General features: G+C 60.6%; 2 protein-coding genes across 27 annotated transcripts; one reads left to right on the top strand and one right to left on the bottom strand.

Annotated features, from left to right (window-relative positions):
• Positions 1 to 4: 4 nt before the first annotated feature.
• On the top strand, positions 5 to 8,162 carry ALG3 (ALG3 alpha-1,3- mannosyltransferase). 7 transcript variants are annotated; one of them, XM_070072430.1, is made up of 9 exons: positions 5 to 792; positions 2,427 to 2,526; positions 2,623 to 2,770; positions 2,880 to 3,040; positions 3,482 to 3,602; positions 4,020 to 4,225; positions 4,378 to 4,455; positions 5,013 to 5,156; positions 5,317 to 8,162. In XM_070072430.1, exons 1-9 carry the CDS (start codon positions 702 to 704, stop codon positions 5,477 to 5,479), a joined length of 1,212 nt encoding a protein of 403 aa, XP_069928531.1. In that variant the 5' UTR covers positions 5 to 701; the 3' UTR covers positions 5,480 to 8,162. The 7 variants fall into 7 exon arrangements, with proteins under 7 accessions (XP_069928531.1, XP_069928529.1, XP_069928528.1 ...); XM_070072428.1 differs by having other exon boundaries at positions 5 to 829; XM_070072427.1 differs by having other exon boundaries at positions 5 to 829; positions 4,008 to 4,225.
• VWA5B2 (von Willebrand factor A domain containing 5B2) lies at positions 5,654 to 18,640 on the bottom strand. 20 transcript variants are annotated; one of them, XM_070072419.1, is made up of 20 exons: positions 18,005 to 18,640; positions 17,377 to 17,836; positions 17,041 to 17,268; positions 16,784 to 16,954; positions 14,163 to 14,394; positions 13,858 to 14,015; positions 13,197 to 13,328; positions 12,883 to 13,007; positions 12,394 to 12,549; positions 11,552 to 11,949; positions 11,352 to 11,463; positions 10,699 to 10,884; positions 9,735 to 9,906; positions 9,325 to 9,641; positions 8,694 to 8,886; positions 8,249 to 8,599; positions 7,051 to 7,188; positions 6,875 to 6,958; positions 6,577 to 6,779; positions 5,654 to 6,490 (listed from the first exon to the last, which is right to left on the bottom strand). In XM_070072419.1, exons 3-20 carry the CDS (start codon positions 17,177 to 17,179, stop codon positions 5,942 to 5,944), a joined length of 3,816 nt encoding a protein of 1,271 aa, XP_069928520.1. In that variant the 5' UTR covers positions 17,180 to 17,268; positions 17,377 to 17,836; positions 18,005 to 18,640; the 3' UTR covers positions 5,654 to 5,941. The 20 variants fall into 20 exon arrangements, with proteins under 20 accessions (XP_069928520.1, XP_069928519.1, XP_069928523.1 ...); XM_070072418.1 differs by having other exon boundaries at positions 17,733 to 17,836; XM_070072422.1 differs by having other exon boundaries at positions 17,377 to 17,833.
• Between the last annotated feature and the right edge of the window lie 2 nt (positions 18,641 to 18,642).

Here is an 18,642-nt window from a genome sequence, read left to right as displayed (position 1 = left end):
TGCGGCGCGCTCTTCCGAGAAGTCTCCGGCCGGGGACACCGTGTGGTTTAGAGCCGAAGCCCTGCGGCTGCACTGCCCGCTCATTCCCGCAGGCCGCACTCGTGCCGCCACGCTCAGTCGGGCTCCTCGCTGTGACCTCTCGTGTTTTCAGTTTGAATGGCTCCTTCCACCAAGAAGTCTCTAATTTAACGAAAGGTTCATTTCTTCCCGAGCCGCATTGAGCACCCGGAATGCTCTGAGGGGAGGTCGAGGGGCGTGGGCAGGGGCTTTGCCCTCCGGGGAGAAAAGAACACAGATAGCCCCTACACAGCGGAAGTGGGGTGCTGAGCTCAGGGCTGTGGGGATTTGGGGCAGGAATTCTTTGCTGGGCAGGCTTCCGTACTACATGACTATGTGCCCAGGGCGGCATACGTACTAGAGTAAGACTTTGTTCCTGCCCGTACGTGTGATACTGGTGGTGCATCAGAGCAGACAGATGACGAAGAACTAAGTTTTCGTAGAGTAAATGAGGACAGGATGGCTACTTAGGTCAACTCCCAGGCCGGGCGGCGCCCCGCAGAAAGAGGCGGAACCTAAGTGTCGTAGGATCAGGTTTCCGGAGTAGCGGGTCTACAAGAGCGGCGCACCGTCAAGATGGCTGCTGGGCTGCGGAAACGCGGCCGGGCGGGTGCCGCGGCCCAGGCGGCAGGGGTCTGCGCGCCATGGCTGCAACGCGTCTGGCAAGAGCGGCGCCTACTGCTTCGGGAGCCGCGCTACACGCTGCTGGTGGCCGCCTGCCTCTGCCTGGCGGAGGTGGGCATCACCTTCTGGGTCATTCACAGGGTGGCATGTGAGTGCGCCGAGGGGGCGGGGGAGGGCGGGAGGGGACGGGAGGGGGCGGTGGGCGAGGAAGGGAGGGGATGGTGGGAGGGAGACCCGAATCCCGGACCCAGATGGGACCCAGGCCCGGAGGGACCCAAAACCAGACTTAAGATCCACTCACTCACCAGTTGTAGAGCTATGTCTTTTTCCCGAGCCCCCAGCCTGCTCGACCCAAAACCGATCTTAATTTTTAACCCCATGACTGGAGGGCAGGACCCTAGGAGATGGGCCTGCCAAACCAGGAAAGCAAACCAACCTTCAAACCGGAAGATCTGGGCCCGAGTTAATGTGCTGCTGCTGCTGCTGCTCCTCCTCCTCCTCCTCCTCCTCCTCTCCGTCGTTTTTTCCTCCAGGATCTCAATTTTCTCTACTGCTCCATTCAGAAAAATCCCTTCTTAATGATGGTATTTGGGACCACTTGAGTCCGTTAAGCATTGTTGATGGCTCTTTTCCGGGATGAATCTAAACATGGCTTAAGGCACTCGGCTTTCTTGCCAAAGAAATGGATTCAACACGTATTTCTTGAGTACTTATTATATGCTTAACATGCTAGGTACCAGAGCTATAGAAAATGAGACGCATTTCCAACTTGGGTGTGTGGAGCTGACAAAAAGAAATGAGCAGGCAGTTACAGTGTATCATACTCGTGCTTCTCATAGTGAGATAGGATGTTGTCTAGGGCATAGGAGGGCGCTTAAGCCACACCTGAGGAGTCAGGGGATGCTTTCTAGAGCCCGCCTGAAAAGCAGGAACTAGCAACTGGAAGGGTGATGGTGAAAGAGCACTCTAGGCAGGGAGGAGCCTGTACCAAAAACCAGCCTGGTTCCTTCGAGGAACTGAAACAAATGTTTTAGAGCTGTGAGGTGGAAATCAAGAGTGAATAGTTGTGAGAGATGAGCTCACAGAAGTTAAGATTAGATCAGGAAGGGATTTGAGAGCTTTGTTACAGTGGTAGTATGGTGGTCGAGTTCCAATCCTGATTCTACCCTTTTAGCTCGTTGCTCTTTTTATTTATTTTTTTTTTAAGATTTATTTATTTATTTGAAAGGCAGAATTACAGGAAGGCAGAGGCAAAGAAGAGATGTCTTCCCTCCCCTGATTCACTCCCAGATGGCCACAACGGCTGGAGCTGTGCCAATCCAAAACCAGGAGCTTCTTCCGGGTCTCCGGAAGGTGTACAGGCTCCCAAGGACTTGGGCCATCTTCTACTGCTTTCCCAGGCCATAACAGAGAGCTGGATTGGAAGTGGAGCAGCCAGGACTCAAACCAGTGTCCATATGGGATGTTAGCACTGCAGGCAGTGGCTTTACCTGCTACACCACAGCGCCGGCCCCTAGCTCGCTGCTTGTAAACTAGTCAGCATTGGAGTGGGAAGAAAGATCATGAATTCAGTCATAGATATATTGCGCTTCAGAGGCCTGAGTTCACTCAGACAATGTCAGGCGGTTTAGCGGTGGAAGCCCTGAAAGTGAGCTGGAATTCTGTGGTCTTCTGGTGCTATGGGTGGGTGGGGGCAGACAAGCTCTGCGCTTGGGACGTAACCAGCTCATCTTGTCCTCTTCTAGACACAGAGATCGACTGGAAGGCCTACATGGCCCAGGTGGAGGGCGTCATCAATGGCACCTATGATTATACCCAGCTGCAGGGTGACACTGGACCTCTTGTGTGAGTGCAGTGGGAGGTTCAGGAAAGATGGGGGGGGGGCTGGCTGAGTAGAGGCCGGTTGGCCTGACCTAGCCTCACATCCGCTGTTACCTTCAGGTACCCAGCTGGCTTTGTATACATCTTCATGGGGCTCTACTACGCCACTGGCCGAGGCACTGACATACGCACGGCACAGAACATCTTTGCTGTGCTCTACTTGGCCACCTTGCTGCTTGTCTTCTTGATCTACCACCAGACCTGCAAGGTGAGTTCATGGTCACAGGACCCGAGCACCCCATCTTGGGAGGCCTGGGGAGTGGGGATGGCTCCGGTCTGTAGAGCTGACTTTGTTCCTCACCGTGCCCACCCCGCAGGTGCCTCCCTTCGTCTTTTTCTTCATGTGCTGCGCCTCTTACCGTGTCCACTCCATCTTTGTGCTGCGTCTCTTCAATGACCCGGTGGCCATGGCACTGCTCTTCCTCAGTGTCAACCTTCTACTGGCACAGCGCTGGGGCTGGGGCTGCTGCTGCTTCAGGTCAGCACCCCTCACTTCTGGCATCTCTAGCTCGCTCTTCCCAGTTTCCTGCAGCAGAGGGAGTTATGGAGTGGCCAGAAAACAATGTGGGTTACTCAGGGCCCCCAGGGCAAGTCCAGGCTCTGTGGGGCGTGTCCACCATCACACCACACGTGCCCTCTTCCCTGCCTCTCTCCCCATTGTTGGAGTTGGTCTTGGCATGTTCTAAATACCCAGTACATGTTTACGCAGTCTGGGAGTAGAGCTAGGTGTCTACCCCTACCCCGACCTCTTCCCAAATGACCTTGCCCTCCCTCCAGCAGTTCTGAATGTGGGCCCCATCCTGGAGCTTGCTGGCCTGGAGGAAAAAGTTGCTGTGGAGCCAATAGGGAACTGGGTGTTTGGGTGGGAGGCATGGCCCTAGGGCTGACCTCTCCCCTTCCTCTTCCCTGCCCGCCCCAGCCTGGCAGTCTCTGTGAAGATGAACATACTGCTCTTCGCCCCTGGGTTACTGTTCCTCCTCCTCACCCAGTTTGGCTTCCGTGGGGCCCTCCCCAAGCTGGGCATCTGTGCTGTCCTCCAGGTACCTCACCCTGCCCTTTTCCAGTGAAGGGGAAGCCACCTGTCTGGCCTCCTTTGACCCCTGGAACTTCCTCAAAGCCAAGGGATGGGGTTTTGGAGTTGATTCTGAACTTGGCTGGGCTGCGGCTGTCTCTGGGCTTTCATCTCAGTAGCTATCAAACAAGGATGTTGAACTGGGTGGTCCCTGAGAGATTTGGCTCTGCCCATTATGACTTGGTGAATCGAAACTTTAAAGCATAGTGATTCTCTGCCTCCTTGGCTTCTTTGGCCCCCGCACTGGCTGGGGGTGGCTTCCTGCTATTCCTGGTGAGAATGAGGGAAACTCTAGGGCCTCCATCCCACTCCTGCACCCCTCAGTGGTTCGCATGATGCGTGGGGTGAACCTTGGCAGCTCTGCCCACATCAGACCCATCCTCAGGTGGTGCTGGGGCTGCCCTTCCTGCTGAAGAACCCCATTGGCTACCTATCCCGTTCCTTTGACCTGGGCCGTCAGTTCCTCTTCCGCTGGACAGTGAACTGGCGCTTCCTCCCTGAGGCCCTCTTCCTGCATCGGGCCTTCCACCTGGCCCTGCTGGCCGCCCACCTCTCCCTGCTTTTGCTGTTTGCTCTCTGCAGGTGGCACAGGTAAGAAAGGGAGTGGCATGGCAGAGTTGGGGGAAGGAGTGAAGGGCCCTGGACTTAGGGCTGCTTTGGGGGAGAGGTCAAGCTCATGGGGGCGAGTCTAGAGTTTGGCCCACAGTGGGGACCTGATGAATATCTACATGGCTTCTCCCCAGGTCGGGGGAAAGTATCCTGTCACTGCTGAAGGATCCCTCCAAAAGGAAGGTCCCGCCCCAGCCCCTCACCCCCAATCATATCCTTTCAATCACTGGAAGGTAAGTCTTCCCATCTGCAGTGGCAGACGGAGCTCCAGTCTTCAGGCCCGGATGGCTGCTGACCTGAGACAGGTACCGGGAGCCCATTCGTAGCGTCCCTGCTCTGTACCAGTCGCTGAGCTGAGCAGTTCACATATTGAAGTTTATTCTCAATTCTAAACAGTAAGCCCCCAGTATGAGTGCTCACATGCTGTCCTAAGAGATCCGTGTGCATTCTGACACTCCCTGAGGTAGGGATGTACTGTCACCACTCTCATTTACAGATGGCAAAATTAAGGGGTTAAAAATTAGGGAACTTAACAAGATCACACAGCTAGTAAGGGACTCACTCATTAGGCTTTACAGCCTTGGCTGTTACTGGCTCCAGGTTAGACTAAAGAACAGATCCAGAGAGGTGAAGAAACTCGCCCAAAGGTGTGAATCTGGGAATGGCTGAGCGAGGGGGACTTTTGATCCTAAAACTTTTCCCCTATGTTTTGGGAACCCTCGACTCCTCCCTTTTCTGCTCCTGCCCTTGGCCTTGACCATCAAATACAGATCGTTTCTATCCTTTTCACCTCCAACTTCATTGGCATCTGCTTCAGCCGCTCCCTCCACTACCAGTTCTATGTCTGGTATTTCCATACACTGCCCTACCTCCTGTGGGCCACACCTGCACGCTGGCTCACACACCTGCTCAGGTACTGGCTGGGACACCTGGGGGTGGGGGAGGGGCGAGGGAGTTCCTTGTGCCAAGGCTGCAACCATGGAGGTGCTGGGGGACGGACGCATGTAGGGCACGAGGAGCAGGACTACAGGCCTTGACACTGGACAAAACCCAGAGCCTCTTCTCATCTCTAGGCTGCTGGTGCTGGGGCTCATCGAGCTCTCCTGGAACACGTACCCATCCACGTCCTGCAGCTCTGCTGCCCTGCACGCGTGCCATGCCGTCATCCTGCTGCAGCTGTGGCTGGGCCCGCAGCCTTTCCCCAAGAACGTCCAGCAGGACAAGAAAGGCCACTGAAACCCGCCCCGTCCTCCTCCAGTCCACTCCCAGGACCCCGGGTGGGTTGGACTCAGTGCCCTTGGGAATAAACCTTGCCAAGTCCACCTCTCTGCAGCTTACATGGAGGCAGGGGCAGCCGGTGTGTGGACACAGTGGTGAGGTATGTACAGGGCAGATAAAGAACTCACTCTGGAAGTCCTAAGAGGCACTTTATTGCATAGGAATTAGGAACTGTGGGTCTCTCCCCTTCCACTGTGCTGCACAGAGCTCAGAGCACACAGCCAAAGGGTTTGGGGTGGGAAGAGTGGGAGAGAGCACCGGCAGGCACTTCTTGGGGCACAAGGATTCTGGGGAGGGAATGAGAAGCAGTGGGGGACCGGCTGGAGCCAGCCTACCCCTTTCCCGCATGGAGAGGCCAGCGCTGGGCGGCAGTGACTTGAGCATGTTGCCGGGGGAGCCAGCCCAAGGAGCAGGCAGCTTTCACACGTTGGCGGGGCTGTAACACAGTAGGTGTAGCTGCAGGTTCTGGTCCCAGTGGCGCAGCAGCAAGAAGAGCCCCCTGGCGGCGGCCTTAAGGGCTGCCAGATCAAGGCCATCTGGCAGGTGCTGGGCCCGCAGCCAGCAATCAGCCTTGGCCGCCGTCAGTTCCCACTCGGTGAAAGCGGCGGCACAGCGATGCTCTAGCCACGCAAGGGCCACAGCCGTGGCCCAGGTGCGGCCCCGCAGGTCAGCACCACCCAGCCCTCCTGCCCCCTCGGAGGTTTCAGTGTCTGAGCCTCGCCCACTGTCCACCTGTCCTGGCCCCTCGGAGCCCGAGCTGGGGGATGGGCTGCAGGAGGCTGTGGCACTGTCTCCCTGGCCAACACTAGGGCCCAGAAGTGCCCAGGGAGATGAGGCCGAGGTGGGGCTGAGGCTGGCGCGGTGCGCTGCGAAGGGCGAGGCTCGGCACAGGCGCTCCTGCGGAATGCACACCGCCGCGCAGAAGGGCGCGTCCAGGCGGAAGGACCCTGGCGCCTCCTGCAGCCGCACCTGAGGAGAGAGGAGGTGGGGGGAGAAGCGAGCTGAGACAGCGCTCTGGCCCTGGCGACGCCGCCCTCCACCTCCCGAGTCCTCACCAGGGGCAGGTAGTCGTGGTCGCTGCCTTCACTGCTGGCCTCGCAGGCGTGGCCTGGGGAAGGGCTGTGGAGTCCGCGCCGGCGGCCCAAGCTGAGCCTCGAGGGAGGCTGTGGGGGCAGGTGGCGAGGACCTCCAGTAGGGGATGCGGGGTCCCTCAAAGCAGCCTTGGCGTTGCTGTTTTGGTCCGAGTTGCAGGCACCTGCTGGAGAGGCCCCATGAGGTCCAGTGGTGAGACCCACCCGCGCTAGCAGGCGGCCTCTGTGCCTCAGGCACTCCTCACTGCCCACGCTGACTTACCGTTCGAGGGGATGCCTGTGTACAGCGGAGCTGCAGTGAGATGGCCTTGAGAGGCAGGAAGGGCACCTGGGGGCTCGGGCGGCTCTGCAGGAGCACAAGAGACAGGAGTGAGGTTTGTCTGAAAGATGGCCAATGCAGTGCGCGCTGCACCCAGAGTCACCAGGGAGGGCCCCTACCTGAGCTCTGCACCTGCAGGGCCTCAGGTAGGACCTCTCTGGTGGTAGCATCCACAGCTACGGGGCAGGTGAAGCAGGAGGGGGCAGAGCTGACCTTGCTTGTCTGAAGGGCTCGAAGCCAGGACCTCCGAGCATGAACTGTGAAACCAAGGGGTAGCCTGCTGGAGTCCCTCCACCCACCTCTGTGGAGGGCTCCATGGAGGGGAACGGCTGTGTTTCCCCCAGCTTCTCTCGGTGTGTCCCTTCTGGAACAGAGAGAAGTGCCTTCTGAGGCCCAGAGCAGCTCAGCACCCCACTCCTACATTGACACGCGGTCAGGCTGAACCTTCAGCCCTCAGCAGGACTAGGGTTCCTTGGAAACCCAGAAATCCAGCCGCGTGGACAGCACCCAGAGGAAGCATTGGCTGGTGCCTTTCCCTCCAGTCCCTGCAGCACTGTCCAGTAGAACTTTCTGTGAGGACGGAAATGTCCCATATCCGCATGATCCAGTATGGCAGCTGCCAGTCACACTTCAGGTGTGGCCAGGGCACCTGAGGAACTGAGATGCCAGCTTACCGTTTTAGTCATCTTTTCCTGAGTGACAAAGATGTTTTTATGTTGTGGGCGCCGTGTTGGCTGCCAGGAAGCTTACCAGTCTTGCATCCCATGCTTTCAAGGAAATGTAACCTCACGCATGTGTCTGGAATATAACCTCGTTCTCAGCTGCCTTTTATTTTCATTTTCCCCTCTGCACTGCTTAAGTTTTTGTCTTGTGAAAACGGTGAGCCAGCTCAGACCCTTTGTTAATGAAGTGAGGTGTACAAGCAGTAAGGACCTGGTGTTGCAGTGCAGCATCCCATACAGGAGCACTGGTTCCACTCTGGCTACTCTGCTTCTGGTCCAGCATCCCTGCTAGTGGGAAGGCACCAGAAGGTGGCCCACGTGCGTAGGCCCCTGCCACCCATATGGGAGACCCAGATGGAGTTCTTGGTTCTTGGCTTCAGCCTGACTCAAACCTGGCTGTTTGCAGGCATCTGAGGAGTGAACTAGTGGATAGAAGATCTCTCTGTCTCTGTCTCTCCCTGTCTTGCTGTTGCTCTTTCAAATCAATAAATAAATCTTTAAAAAAAAAATCAAAAGCACAGACCTCTACCTCTGCCACTTTGCACCCCATGTGCCCCCCTCACCCCCCGGCCCTGACAGCCTGCTGCTAACTCACCCCGGTCAGCCGTGGTCTCTGCCCCTCGGAGAGCCAGCTGCTCGTTGTCACGGACCACAGAGGCTGCGGTCAGTCTATGGAGTGCTTGGTCCCAAGCAGCTTCTCTTCCAGGGCGTGATGGTGGCTGTGAGCCATCCTCAGACCCCCACAGTGTCTCCAGCCCAACACCCACTTCCCAGCACATGGGCTGCTCTCCACACAGGGCCCGGATCACCACATGGCAGTGCGGAACCTGGGGAGGTGGTGGCACTGCTGGGGCCGCTGACTCCCCACTGGGGGGCGCAGCGGTGAACAAGAAGGGTGGTTCCATCAACATGTCCCAGTCCATGGGGGCTGGGGAGAGCAGGTTTCCTGGGGAGAGAAGGGCCACCGGCAGTGGTGCCTTGGGCTCCACCTCCACAAGGCTTCCCTGGTGTCCGGAACCCGGCCCCCCTCCAACTCTTACCTGAGTCATCCAGGCCCTGTCCCAGCTGTTGGCCTGGTTCCAGGCCTGGCCCATCTGGTGCTGCACCCAGCGAGGGATGCCGCCGTGGTCGGTGGGTGGCTGGGTTTGCCCGGCTTGGAGGGGATGAAAGGCTTCGGCCCGCCAGAGCCGCTCTGTGACGACGGCCTAGCACCTCAGTGCTCAAAGCCACCACCTGCTTGTGAAATGTGGGGGCCACTGATCCAGGAAAGGAGAGCTCCTTGGCTGTCCTACAGACGCCGCTGGCCACATGCCCCTGCTGTGAAACCCTGGGTGTCTGCTCCCCACCCTCCGGAAACAGGCCAAGCTCTGCCCCCCTTCCCGGGGTCATCTCCAATCCCTACTTCCCACTTGGAGTTGTTACTTGTCTCTGTTTACCTCCTCCCTCTTTGCCTGGCTACCAACTCCTACCCCCAGAATGTCTCGCTCTTTCCTGGCTCAGAGTTACCCTGACTGCACCCCATGATACCGTGTCCCCATCACTGATTGTTGCATTGTAGAGACATCCATCGGTCTCTCTAGCTAGACTTCATAATAAACATTGCACTCTGGCACACAGCAGGTGGTAAATAAGCATTTGCTGGATACACAGTGGGTGAATGGGCTGGCTCACCTTGAATGGAGTCTGGGGGGGTGCAGGTAGGGGGCAGGAGCGGGAGCCTGCAGGTTCTCCCCAGGCCAGGCTGCGGCAGCCCTGCTGAGAAGGGGGTTCCAGGAGAGCACTGCCCTCGGGGGAGCCAGGGCCCTGCGAGCCTGGGGACTCGCTGCTGCCCGTGGAGCTTGGGCCCGGCTCAGGGCTTGCAGAGCAGTGTGTGAGCACGTACTGCTCCCTGATGTAGGAGGACTGGAAGATGCGGCGCCATATGGCCGTGTCCGAGCAGGGGTTGGGCCCAGGGTCCGTGACTGGGTCTGTCAGAGCATCAGTACCTGCTGGGAGGTGAGGGAATGGTCCTAGCCCTGACCCCTTCCACTGCCCAGTCCTCCAACACAGCTACACACGCACACACATCCCCGGCCACTCACTCAGCTCTGAGTCCCCTGCAGCCCATGGGCTGGACAGCTCTGCTGACGCGGTGCCTGTCCTCAGTGGCTCAGAGGTGCCAGTGGGCTCGGTGCCAGGGCTGGTGGCAGATGGCGCCTCCTCCGGGGATGGGAACACCGAGCCGCCCACGCTCTGCCAGCCAGGCTCCTGGCCCTAGGAGAATATCATGGGAGAAAAAATTGATTGTTGCTACACACCACCTCTCCAAAAAGGATTTTCAGGTGGCACAAGCAGGGAGCAATAAAGCTGCTACAGCAGAAAAGAAAGCCCAGCGCTAAGGAAGGGGGACGCGCAAACACGCTAGCTGGACAGATGGATAGCTCTAGGATCGGCAGAGCGGTCTGTGTCAGCCCTCGAGCTCAGAAAGGAAAAGCGTGCTCAGTGCCACCGAGAGACAGCTTTTCTTAAAACCATAAACCTAGTTCTTGAACTTGCACTGAGCACCAGGGATCCATCCTGCCAGGGGCCCCTCTGACGACAACAACCAACCCCCGAGCAACGTCATTTCCCCGTGAGGAACTGGGCTCGGACAGGCCTGGCGGCTTGCCCGCAGCACGCGGCAAGCTGGTGGCAGAGGCGGGGGCCCGGTCGGTGCCTGCCTTGTGCTCAGGTCTCACTGAGTGCCCCAGGAAACGCGCTGGAGGGAGCTTGCCACAGGGCACTGTGAGAAGTAGTGAGCAGCAAGCATTGACAGAAAGCTCACAGCAAATGGTGGAGCTGTTCCTGTGGCCAGGTGCTTCAGTGACCTTTGGGAAAAGCCAAGGGCCACACTGTACAAGACAACTCAGTGGAAGACCCCCCGCGGGGCAGGGTGGAGCTGCCTGGGGGAGCTCAGTGTGGCCCCTATGCAGCCCTAGGGGACACCATGGGGGAGCTTGGCAGAGAGAGGCCCAGGGGACAGGAGACATCCAGGCCCACCAACAGCAGCACCCAGCCCAGGCCTACCCCTGGTGGGCGGGGCCGGAAGCCGTCCACCCTGAAAAGCGAGCAATAACCAAGTAGCTGGTCCCCGGGGTAGAGTGCTGGGATCTCTCGGGGCGTCAGCAGAGCCTCCACGGCGTCAGGCACAAACCAGTCCACGGAGATGTCACTCAGAGCGGGCTCCAGGGCCTTCCGCAGGGCCTGCACCAGCTGTGGGGAGTGGTCAGAGGGGGGCCAGGGCGGAGGAAGAGGTGTCACACGGTGACAGAGCAGGAAGGCCGCGCTTCCAACTCCATCCCCTGGGCCCCCAGGTCCAGGGGGACCAGGGTTGAGCTACGGTTGGGACAAGGAACAACAGGGCAAGCAACAGGGCTGAACGTGTTCCGTCTTAGGGCTTAGGCTGTCTCGTGGTCTGAGCTGGCTATGTGGATGGAGCAAGGCTGTAAGGGTGAGGCTCAGCCTCGGGACAAAAGGGAGTAAGATTTGGGGGTGAGCAGACGCTGTGTGCCCAAACCTGCGGCTGCACCGGTGGCCCTTCCCCTGACTGGCATCTCAGGGAGGGGAGGGTTTGGAGTGGGAAGGAATTCTGGGGAGGGGGCCTGGAGACTCCATAACCAGGGTTTCCGCCTCGATGTGTACTTCCAGGAGTAGGGCACAGGGTCCAGGCCCAAACTCACCATGGGCTGCAGCCTCTCCCCAGGCTTCGGGAAGTAGGCCTGGCCCCTGCTGAGGGCAGACAGACCCCGGAGCAGCTGGTGACAGGCTGGCCCCAGGCCAAAGGAGAAGCACCTGGCGGGAAAAGGGAGGCAGGTATGACCGTCAGGAGCCCCTTGCTGGCAGGGGAAGTCTCAGGCACCTGGCTCTGCCCACTCCATACCTGGCTGTCCCCCTGTGCCACCTCATGAGCTCCAGGGTTTGGTGGGCAGTGGTGGCCATGGGCGAGGCCGCGGTGAGCAGGAACAGCTGCCGAGGGTGGGCCCTGTGCTGGGGCTGCCCCATGGCCCAGTGCAGTGCAGCCAGCACATCTGGGGGGCCACTCGCAGCCTGCAGGGTCTCGATGCTGTCACAGAGCAGCTGCATGGTATCCTGCGGAGAGAAGGCGTGGCTGGGCCACACTGGGCTGGGGCAGCCCCACGAAGCCCCAGGTCCATGGGCCACACTCACATCACTGCAAGGCCGGCTCTCTGAGAAGAGCGGCTGCACTGAGGTCCCGAACACGGCCAAGTTGACCAGCGTCTGGGGTGGGAGGGACTTCACAGCCAAAACAATGGCGTCCTGGGGAGAGCCAGGGAGGCAGCTAGTGAGGCAGGCCCCGCGGACACTGGCAGACAGCAGGGGATTGCTTGCCTTCTCCAGGCTGCGATTACAATGAGGGGCTGGACAAGATGTGGGGGGCTGCATGTGGGGGGGGAGTAGCCTGCACCACGTGCTCCTGGGAGTGCGAGGAACTGTATGTGGACGTTTGTTCCGGGGCCTCTGGAGGTACAGGAGATGCTTGGGGTCTCTGTGATCGGGGTGACCGAGGGTCACTCTGTGTGGGAAAGGCCTATGGGACCTGGGAGAGGTATGTGTGTGTGAGCACAAGGGGGCGAGTCAGTGAGAAAGTATGTATGTCAGGTTGGGGCCTGCCTGAGGAGCTGCCACATGGAGACCCCTGGCTTGGCCGCGCCGCCCCAGCCCCCTCTGCCCCCGGCCTGCCCACACTGTGCCCCCACAGGCCTTGTGCGCCGCGCTGCTGCCATCCAGCAGGAAGAGGAGCTCCCGAGTCGCTGTGCCCAGGTGGCCAGGCTTGGCGCTCAGGTCCGGGCAGAAGCTCAGCACCAGCACCGGGTTTAGCAGGATGTCCTTGTGGAAGCGTCGCTGCAGGAACCACACCTGCGCACGGGAGCCCCCGCATCAACCAGGGCCACGGTTAAGGCACCTCTGTCCCCTGGGGGAAGGGAGCAGCAGGACCCGGCCTCGCAGGCTTTCTCCATCTGGGGGTCATTTGCAGAAGGGCAGGGACAGGTGGCTGCCTCCATCCTCTGAGACACGGCCAGAGAGACACACACGGGGCCCTCCTGTGCCAAACCTCCTCTGTCCTCTGGGATGTGGGGTGGCAGCTATGGAGAGAGAAAGCAGGTCCCTACCCATGCTCGCCAGCCCCTTATGCACAAATGCAGTCAATAATGAAGCCAGGCGCTGGGCCTGGACCCCAGGCAGCCGTACCTGCCGGTCCCCATCGCTGTCCCTCCGCTGCAGCCTCTGGAAATCCCGGCGGGCCCTCACCTGGGCCTCGTATTCCGCTGCGCTCAGGCTGCCGGACTCCAGCATCAGGTGGGGCTGGTGGGGCTCTGACAGGAAGGGACACCACTCTCAGGGCACCGCTTGCCCAGTCCCACCGTCCTGGGAGGACCCTTGCACCCCGGGGCGCCCTCCCACACATCCCTCACTGCCTCTGGCTGTGGGTCCCAAAATCGATACTCGACAACTGCTGCCCGCTGTCCTGAAGTGGATCGGAATTGGCCTGGGCAGTCTCTCACCACTGGGATGCAGCAGGATCTCCAAGGCCCGGTCACAGCTGTGGCCCTCTGCCAGGGTGACACAGATGGTGGCTGCAGAGCTGGCGTGAGGGGGGGCGTCTGCCCGCAGGGCATGAGAGGGGCTCTCCAGGCCTGGGGGGCACAGAGACAGGGAGAGGTGACGGTCCCCCTACCCCATGCCAGGACTAAGAGCACAAACCCCACCCTCTCACATGACACCGGCTGTGGGTGGGGGTCCCGGCTGACTGCGCTCAGCTCTCAGTCTGATCCACGGGCTCAGAGGCATGGGGCGAGACCTCCCTGCTTTTGTGGAAGTCAGTCCCCAGATCTGTGTCCGGCTGGTCAAAGAGGTAGAAGCTAACCAGTTGCAGACCCAGCACCCTGTCCCCGCCTCTTATCCAAGGGAAGTCCAGGGCACCATGTGGCCGGGTCCCACTGTAAATAACTCTCATCCCCCTGGCAGGCAGGGTGGGAAACAAACAAATTCCCCTGATAAAGTGGCCAGGGGATCTTCCTACTGTTGGGCTGGGGGTTCCTAAGGCTTAGGTCCTTGTCTTCTTCTTGTCCCAGGCCCCTCCCCTCCCTGAGCCTCAAACTCTTTCCCAGTCAGCTGTCCTGGGAGAGGGGGGCACGTGAAGCAGGTGAGGCCAGAGGCACCCACCTGCAAGCAGGCACGGCCCCGTCACCAGCATCTCGAAGGAGAAGGTGTAGGGAGCAGGGCAGCGGGCAGGGCCCGAGAACACATCTCGAGGGGCAGCCGGCTCCTCCCAGGCCAGCCCTTCCTCCTGGGGGCTGCCCACCCCGAAGCAGCTGGTGGGGCTGGAAGGCAGCACGAGGAGGGTCACTGGACCACCATCCAGGCCCCTGGACCCTCTGGCTGACCGGCCCCAGCCCTTGCTCACCCTGCCGAAGCCCCCTCACCCGCACTAGACCCAGAGAAGCCGAGGAAGGGACGAAGAGAATCACCATAGGCCCAACCTGTCGTCACAGAGCCCCGGAGGCCTGGGGGGCCCTGGCAGGCCCGGCGGGACCAGCGGGGTGAGCACGGTGGGCAGGGCCACGTGCAGCACCCCGTCAGGCCTTGAGGGCAGCTCCCGGCTGCTGCACAGGGTCACTGTCATGGTGCCAGCTGCAGCTATAAGGCCCGTGGGCAGCACCAGTGTAGAGCGGGCCTGGGCCAGATCCAGGACAAGATGACCTATGATGAGTGAGAAACGGGGTCAGAGGAAGCTGGAAGCAGAGGAGACAGGGGAGGTGGGAGATGCAGACTGGCACTGACTCTGGGAGGCTGGGCGAGGCCGGCGGGCGCTAAGCTGATGGGACATGAGGTGAGTGATGGTAGGAAAGGCGGTTGGTGGAAGGACCCGGCTGCCCCTGCTAGTGGATGGCTGAGGGACAGGGGGGCCACTCCATTCCCAAGGACTTCTGTGTCCCTCTGCCGCTGCCTGCCCCTTCCCAGTCAACCTTGGACACCATTTTTTCCTAAAGAACTCTGCCTTGGAGCTGGTGCTGTAGCATAATGGGTAAAGCCGTCGCCTGCAGTGCTGGCATGCCCTGTGGGCGCCAGTTTGAGACCCAGATGCTCCACTTCTGATCCAGCTCTCTGCTGTGGCCTGGGAAACAGTAGAAGATGGCCCAAGTCCTTGGCTCCCTGCACCTGTGTGGGAGACCCAGAAGAAGGTCCTGCTCCTGGCTTTGGATCAGCACAGCTCCAGCTGTTGTAGCCAATTGGGGAGTGAACCAGCGGATGGAAGATATCTCTCTCTCTCTCTCTCTCCTTCTCTCTCTGTGTAACTCTTTCAAATAAATATTAAAAAAAAAAAAAAAAGGACTCTGCCTTGGGGCTGCACAGCTCCCCGTGACATAGGTCCCTGCTCATGATTCATCGAGGGCGCCCACCAAGGGTGGCTCCAGGAGGAGCTTAGTGGCAGCAGTGAACATGGAGGCAGGCTGGGGTACACAGCGCTGCAGCTGTATACCAAGCAACCGCTTCCTTTAGACACAAGTGTACTGGGAAGGAGGCTGGGGGAGCCGCAGCAGTCCCTGCTACTGTTACAGGGATGATGCCCAGGTGTGGACCCATGCACATGGCCCTGCACCAGCCTGCCTTCACAGCTCTTACTGTACCTCACTCCTCTACAAGACTCATTTTGAGAGATCCTTGCTGTATAAATGAAGGGAAGAAAAAGAAGGGAGGAAGGAAAGGAGGGAGAAAGGGGCTTTCCTCCCAGCCTGCCCAGGCTTGGGGGTGGCAGGATCCACGGCGACAGCACAGTGTCAGGTGTTTCTGTCCCAACTCTGTGACTTCTAAGGATGTCCTTTGGTAACTCTTGCTTCCTTATCCATAGAGTGGGGATCATAAGAACCATACCTCAAACATTGTGGCACAGAATAAATGAAATAATGTATACAAGGCTCCCAGCATCTAAACATGTTGCTATTATTTTCCTCACCTATGAAAGAGGGAAAGAGAGTAACACTTGCATTACTGACTTCTCTGGATTCAACGAGGGACACCAGTGACAGGGCGTTGTAGATTATAAATCACTACACACAGGAAGTATTGTGTTACCCAATATAATCTACTTACAAACCTTGGTTTATACCACTGCCTCTACTCTCCATTTCACCAAGCCCTAGCCTTCCTTTCAGTCAAATGCTGCCTCTGTCTCCTTCTGGAATATTCCTGGCCCTTGGCCCAGAACTCACTATGGCTCTGAACCACCTGCTGGCTTTATGCCAACTCTCTGATTCTGTCCTTCTTACTTAGATGGTAAATCCCATGGGCAGGAATCAAAAGAATGTATGGATGAATAAATAAAAGGATGAAGTGCAAGCCACAGAACCTGGCGAGGGGCTGGGTTTCCATCCCCTCCCCCAGCTCTCAGGGGGTCCCTGCCTGCTAGGTTCCCTAGGAGATGCTGCCAAGCTCCAGCGGGGGACCCAGACATGCAGACCCCCTAGTGAGGCTGCAAGAAGGTAGCACAAAAGGCTGGAGCGCACTGCAGCAGTGCAATTAGCCATTATGTGTTGGGGAGGGATCAGGCAGGGGTTCCCAACGAATGACATTTGAATGGCTCTTAAAGGACAGGTACCGATTATCTTCTCAGAGATGGGAAGACAGGGAAGGGAGGTGCAAAAGGACCTGTCAGTGTGGCCAGTTCGGTACCAGGTGCGGGAAGGGGCTCAAGGGCTGGAATAGGAGGGAGGGCCTTGTCTGCTAGACAGAGGAGCCTGTACTTGATTCAGGAGCCGGGGTCCACACGGGGATTCGAGAGGAGGTCTGTATCCGGAAAGGGGGGGGGGGGCGGGGGCAGCCGCGGAGGTGCTCCCTTGGCAGCACGCGGGAGGGATTATGGTCATCTGGGCAGTATAGGCACCTGTGCTGCCTGCTCTGTCTCTCTCCCTGCCTGCGACCTCAGGCCACACCTAGGTCACATTTCCCCAGCACCTAGGTCGGTCGGATGCCCAGACTGTTGAATGAAAAGATGAATCAATGAATGACAAGATCCATGCGGGGAGAGCGAGTGCAGGGACCTGAGCTTCGGCTGGCCTGCAGGCGCGCGGTGCGGGCGCGCGGGACTCACCCTGCGCGCAGCGGCGGGGCGTGAAGGCGCCCAGCCCGGGGCCCAGCGCGCGGCAGCAGGCGGGCTGCGAGCGGCGCCTGCTCTGCAGCTGGAAGGAGACGCGCCGTCCTGCCGCCTCGGCCTCGAAGCCCGACACCACCTCGGCCTCGGCCAGCGGGTACACGAACACGCCTGCGGGGAGCGGCGGGCGGGAAGCAGCGTCGGAGCGCGCGGGGCACACAAGCTCCCCACTCCCGGCGCCTGCGCCCCGGCCTCACCGTCCACCGGCTGCGGCTGCGGGTTGTGGTAGGTGAGCCGAGCCCGTAGGCTGAGGCAGGGGCCGTTGGCGCAGGCCCGGACGCAGGAGTCGGTGAGGGGCAGCGGCGTCCAGCTGGAGGGGCAGTACAGGCCGGGCATGATGCCAGGAGGCCGGCGTTGCGGGAGCGGGTGCTTGACGAGCTGGGGAGGGCCGGCCGCGAATCTAACTCCCGCGCCGGGACGTGCGCCTGCAGGGGGCGCAAGACTGAGCCCGGGGCTCCGCCAGGCCGACAGGTGGCGGGGGCAATAAGCGGAGGGGAGCCCGGGGACCGCGGATGGGCATCCTTGCCCGTTACCTGGGAAGCTGGGGCGGACGCGGCTGCCGGCAGCGCGGAGACCCGGGGAGCCGAGGGTTAATGATTAACCGGCGCCCCGGGCGCCCGGCAGTCCCGCCGCCCGCTCCTCCGGGGCTTGGGGGCTGGGGGGAGCGGCCGCAGCTGTTCCATCACCCGCTCCCGGGCCTCGCCGCCACCCCAGTACCTGCCGGTCCCCTGGGGCCCCGGCGGCTGCCAGCTGTCGAAAGCGGCGCGGGGGTGGGGTGGGGTGGAGCGCTGGCCGATGCTCCGCGCGCGGGGGGCAGAGGTTTCGAGGGCCAGGTCCTCCCAGGCGCCTCTCGCCCGTGGCGGACAGTGGGAGCGGGGTGGGACGCAACCTGAAGGGCCGCGATCTTCCTCTCTGGGTGCCTCGTCGGACCCGGGCGCTGAAAGGGCTGCAGGCCAGGGTGGTGGTGGGGGGAGCGAGCCAGAGGAGGGTCTTCTGGAGGGAGAGTGGGAGCGGTGTCGGGACAGGGGGAGTCCATGCGGGGCACCTCTCCCCACCCTGGCACAGCCCATTTGGGAGGGAGGGCTGCTGCAGGCGCCGCCGTCTCCACGCGGGCTGGGTCTTGGGATCCCCCTCGCTCCCTTCGGGCAGCCCCCGCCTCACCGTCACGTCCTCCGCGGAGTTCGATGGTGCGGTCCCCGCGCCCCAGGCGGCACTCGGTCCCAGCACCTGCGGGGGGCCGGCTGCGGACTCCTGCAGCCCCAGCTGTGAGTCCGGGCTAGGGCGCGGACCCAGCGGGCGGTGGTCCCGCCCCCGCGCCGAGAGGCCGCCCTGCCGGCCCGCCTCGGCCCCGCCTGCCGCTGCGGAGGGCGACGCTCCCCCTCCTTCGGGCGCGGTTCCGCCTCCGCGCCAGCCCGGGCCGCGGGAGCTAGTCACCGCTCCGCAGTGCAGGGACCGCGTCCTTCCCCGCCGCCACGCAGCCTCTGGTCAGTGCGGGTCCGAGGCCTCCGAGGTCCCACCTTTTCCATCCTTCAGCTAGCCAGGCGTCCTGCAAGTGCAGCGGAGGCGCACATCCTGCACGCCCTTGGCCCCGCGCCCCGGCTGCCCGGCTGTACCGCACGCAGCCAGCCCCAGCCCCGCCCTGAGGAGGCTTCCATCACTGCAGTGCGCTGCAGCCAGCCCCAGCGCAGAACTCGCGCAAGAAACCAGCCAAGTGCTCCTTTATTCCTGCAGCAAACTCCCCCATCCCGCAGGCTCCTTTAGCTCCCGAGCCAGCTTCAACCCCCGCTCGCTCCAAGCCC

The sequence above is a fragment of the Oryctolagus cuniculus genome, chromosome 4 (genome assembly GCF_964237555.1).
Source record: "Oryctolagus cuniculus chromosome 4, mOryCun1.1, whole genome shotgun sequence".
Taxonomy (NCBI): Eukaryota; Metazoa; Chordata; class Mammalia; order Lagomorpha; family Leporidae; genus Oryctolagus; species Oryctolagus cuniculus.
This window is presented reverse-complemented; position numbering and strand designations above follow the sequence as displayed.

Coding starts and splice junctions, on each gene's coding strand:
- ALG3 (XM_070072427.1), top strand. CDS start 634: ATGGCTGCTGGGCTGCGGAAACGCGGCCGGGCGGGTGCCGCGGCCCAG. Junction 830..2,426: donor GGTCATTCACAGGGTGGCAT/GTGAGTGCGCCG, acceptor GTCCTCTTCTAG/ACACAGAGATCGACTGGAAG. Junction 3,603..4,007: donor GCATCTGTGCTGTCCTCCAG/GTACCTCACCCT, acceptor TGCCCACATCAG/ACCCATCCTCAGGTGGTGCT.
- VWA5B2 (XM_070072411.1), bottom strand. CDS start 17,913: ATGGGCTGTGCCAGGGTGGGGAGAGGTGCCCCGCATGGACTCCCCCTG. Junction 11,464..11,551: donor TGGCACAGGGGGACAGCCAG/GTATGGAGTGGG, acceptor TTTTCCCGCCAG/GTGCTTCTCCTTTGGCCTGG. Junction 8,600..8,693: donor ACAGGGCCTGGATGACTCAG/GTAAGAGTTGGA, acceptor TTCTCTCCCCAG/GAAACCTGCTCTCCCCAGCC.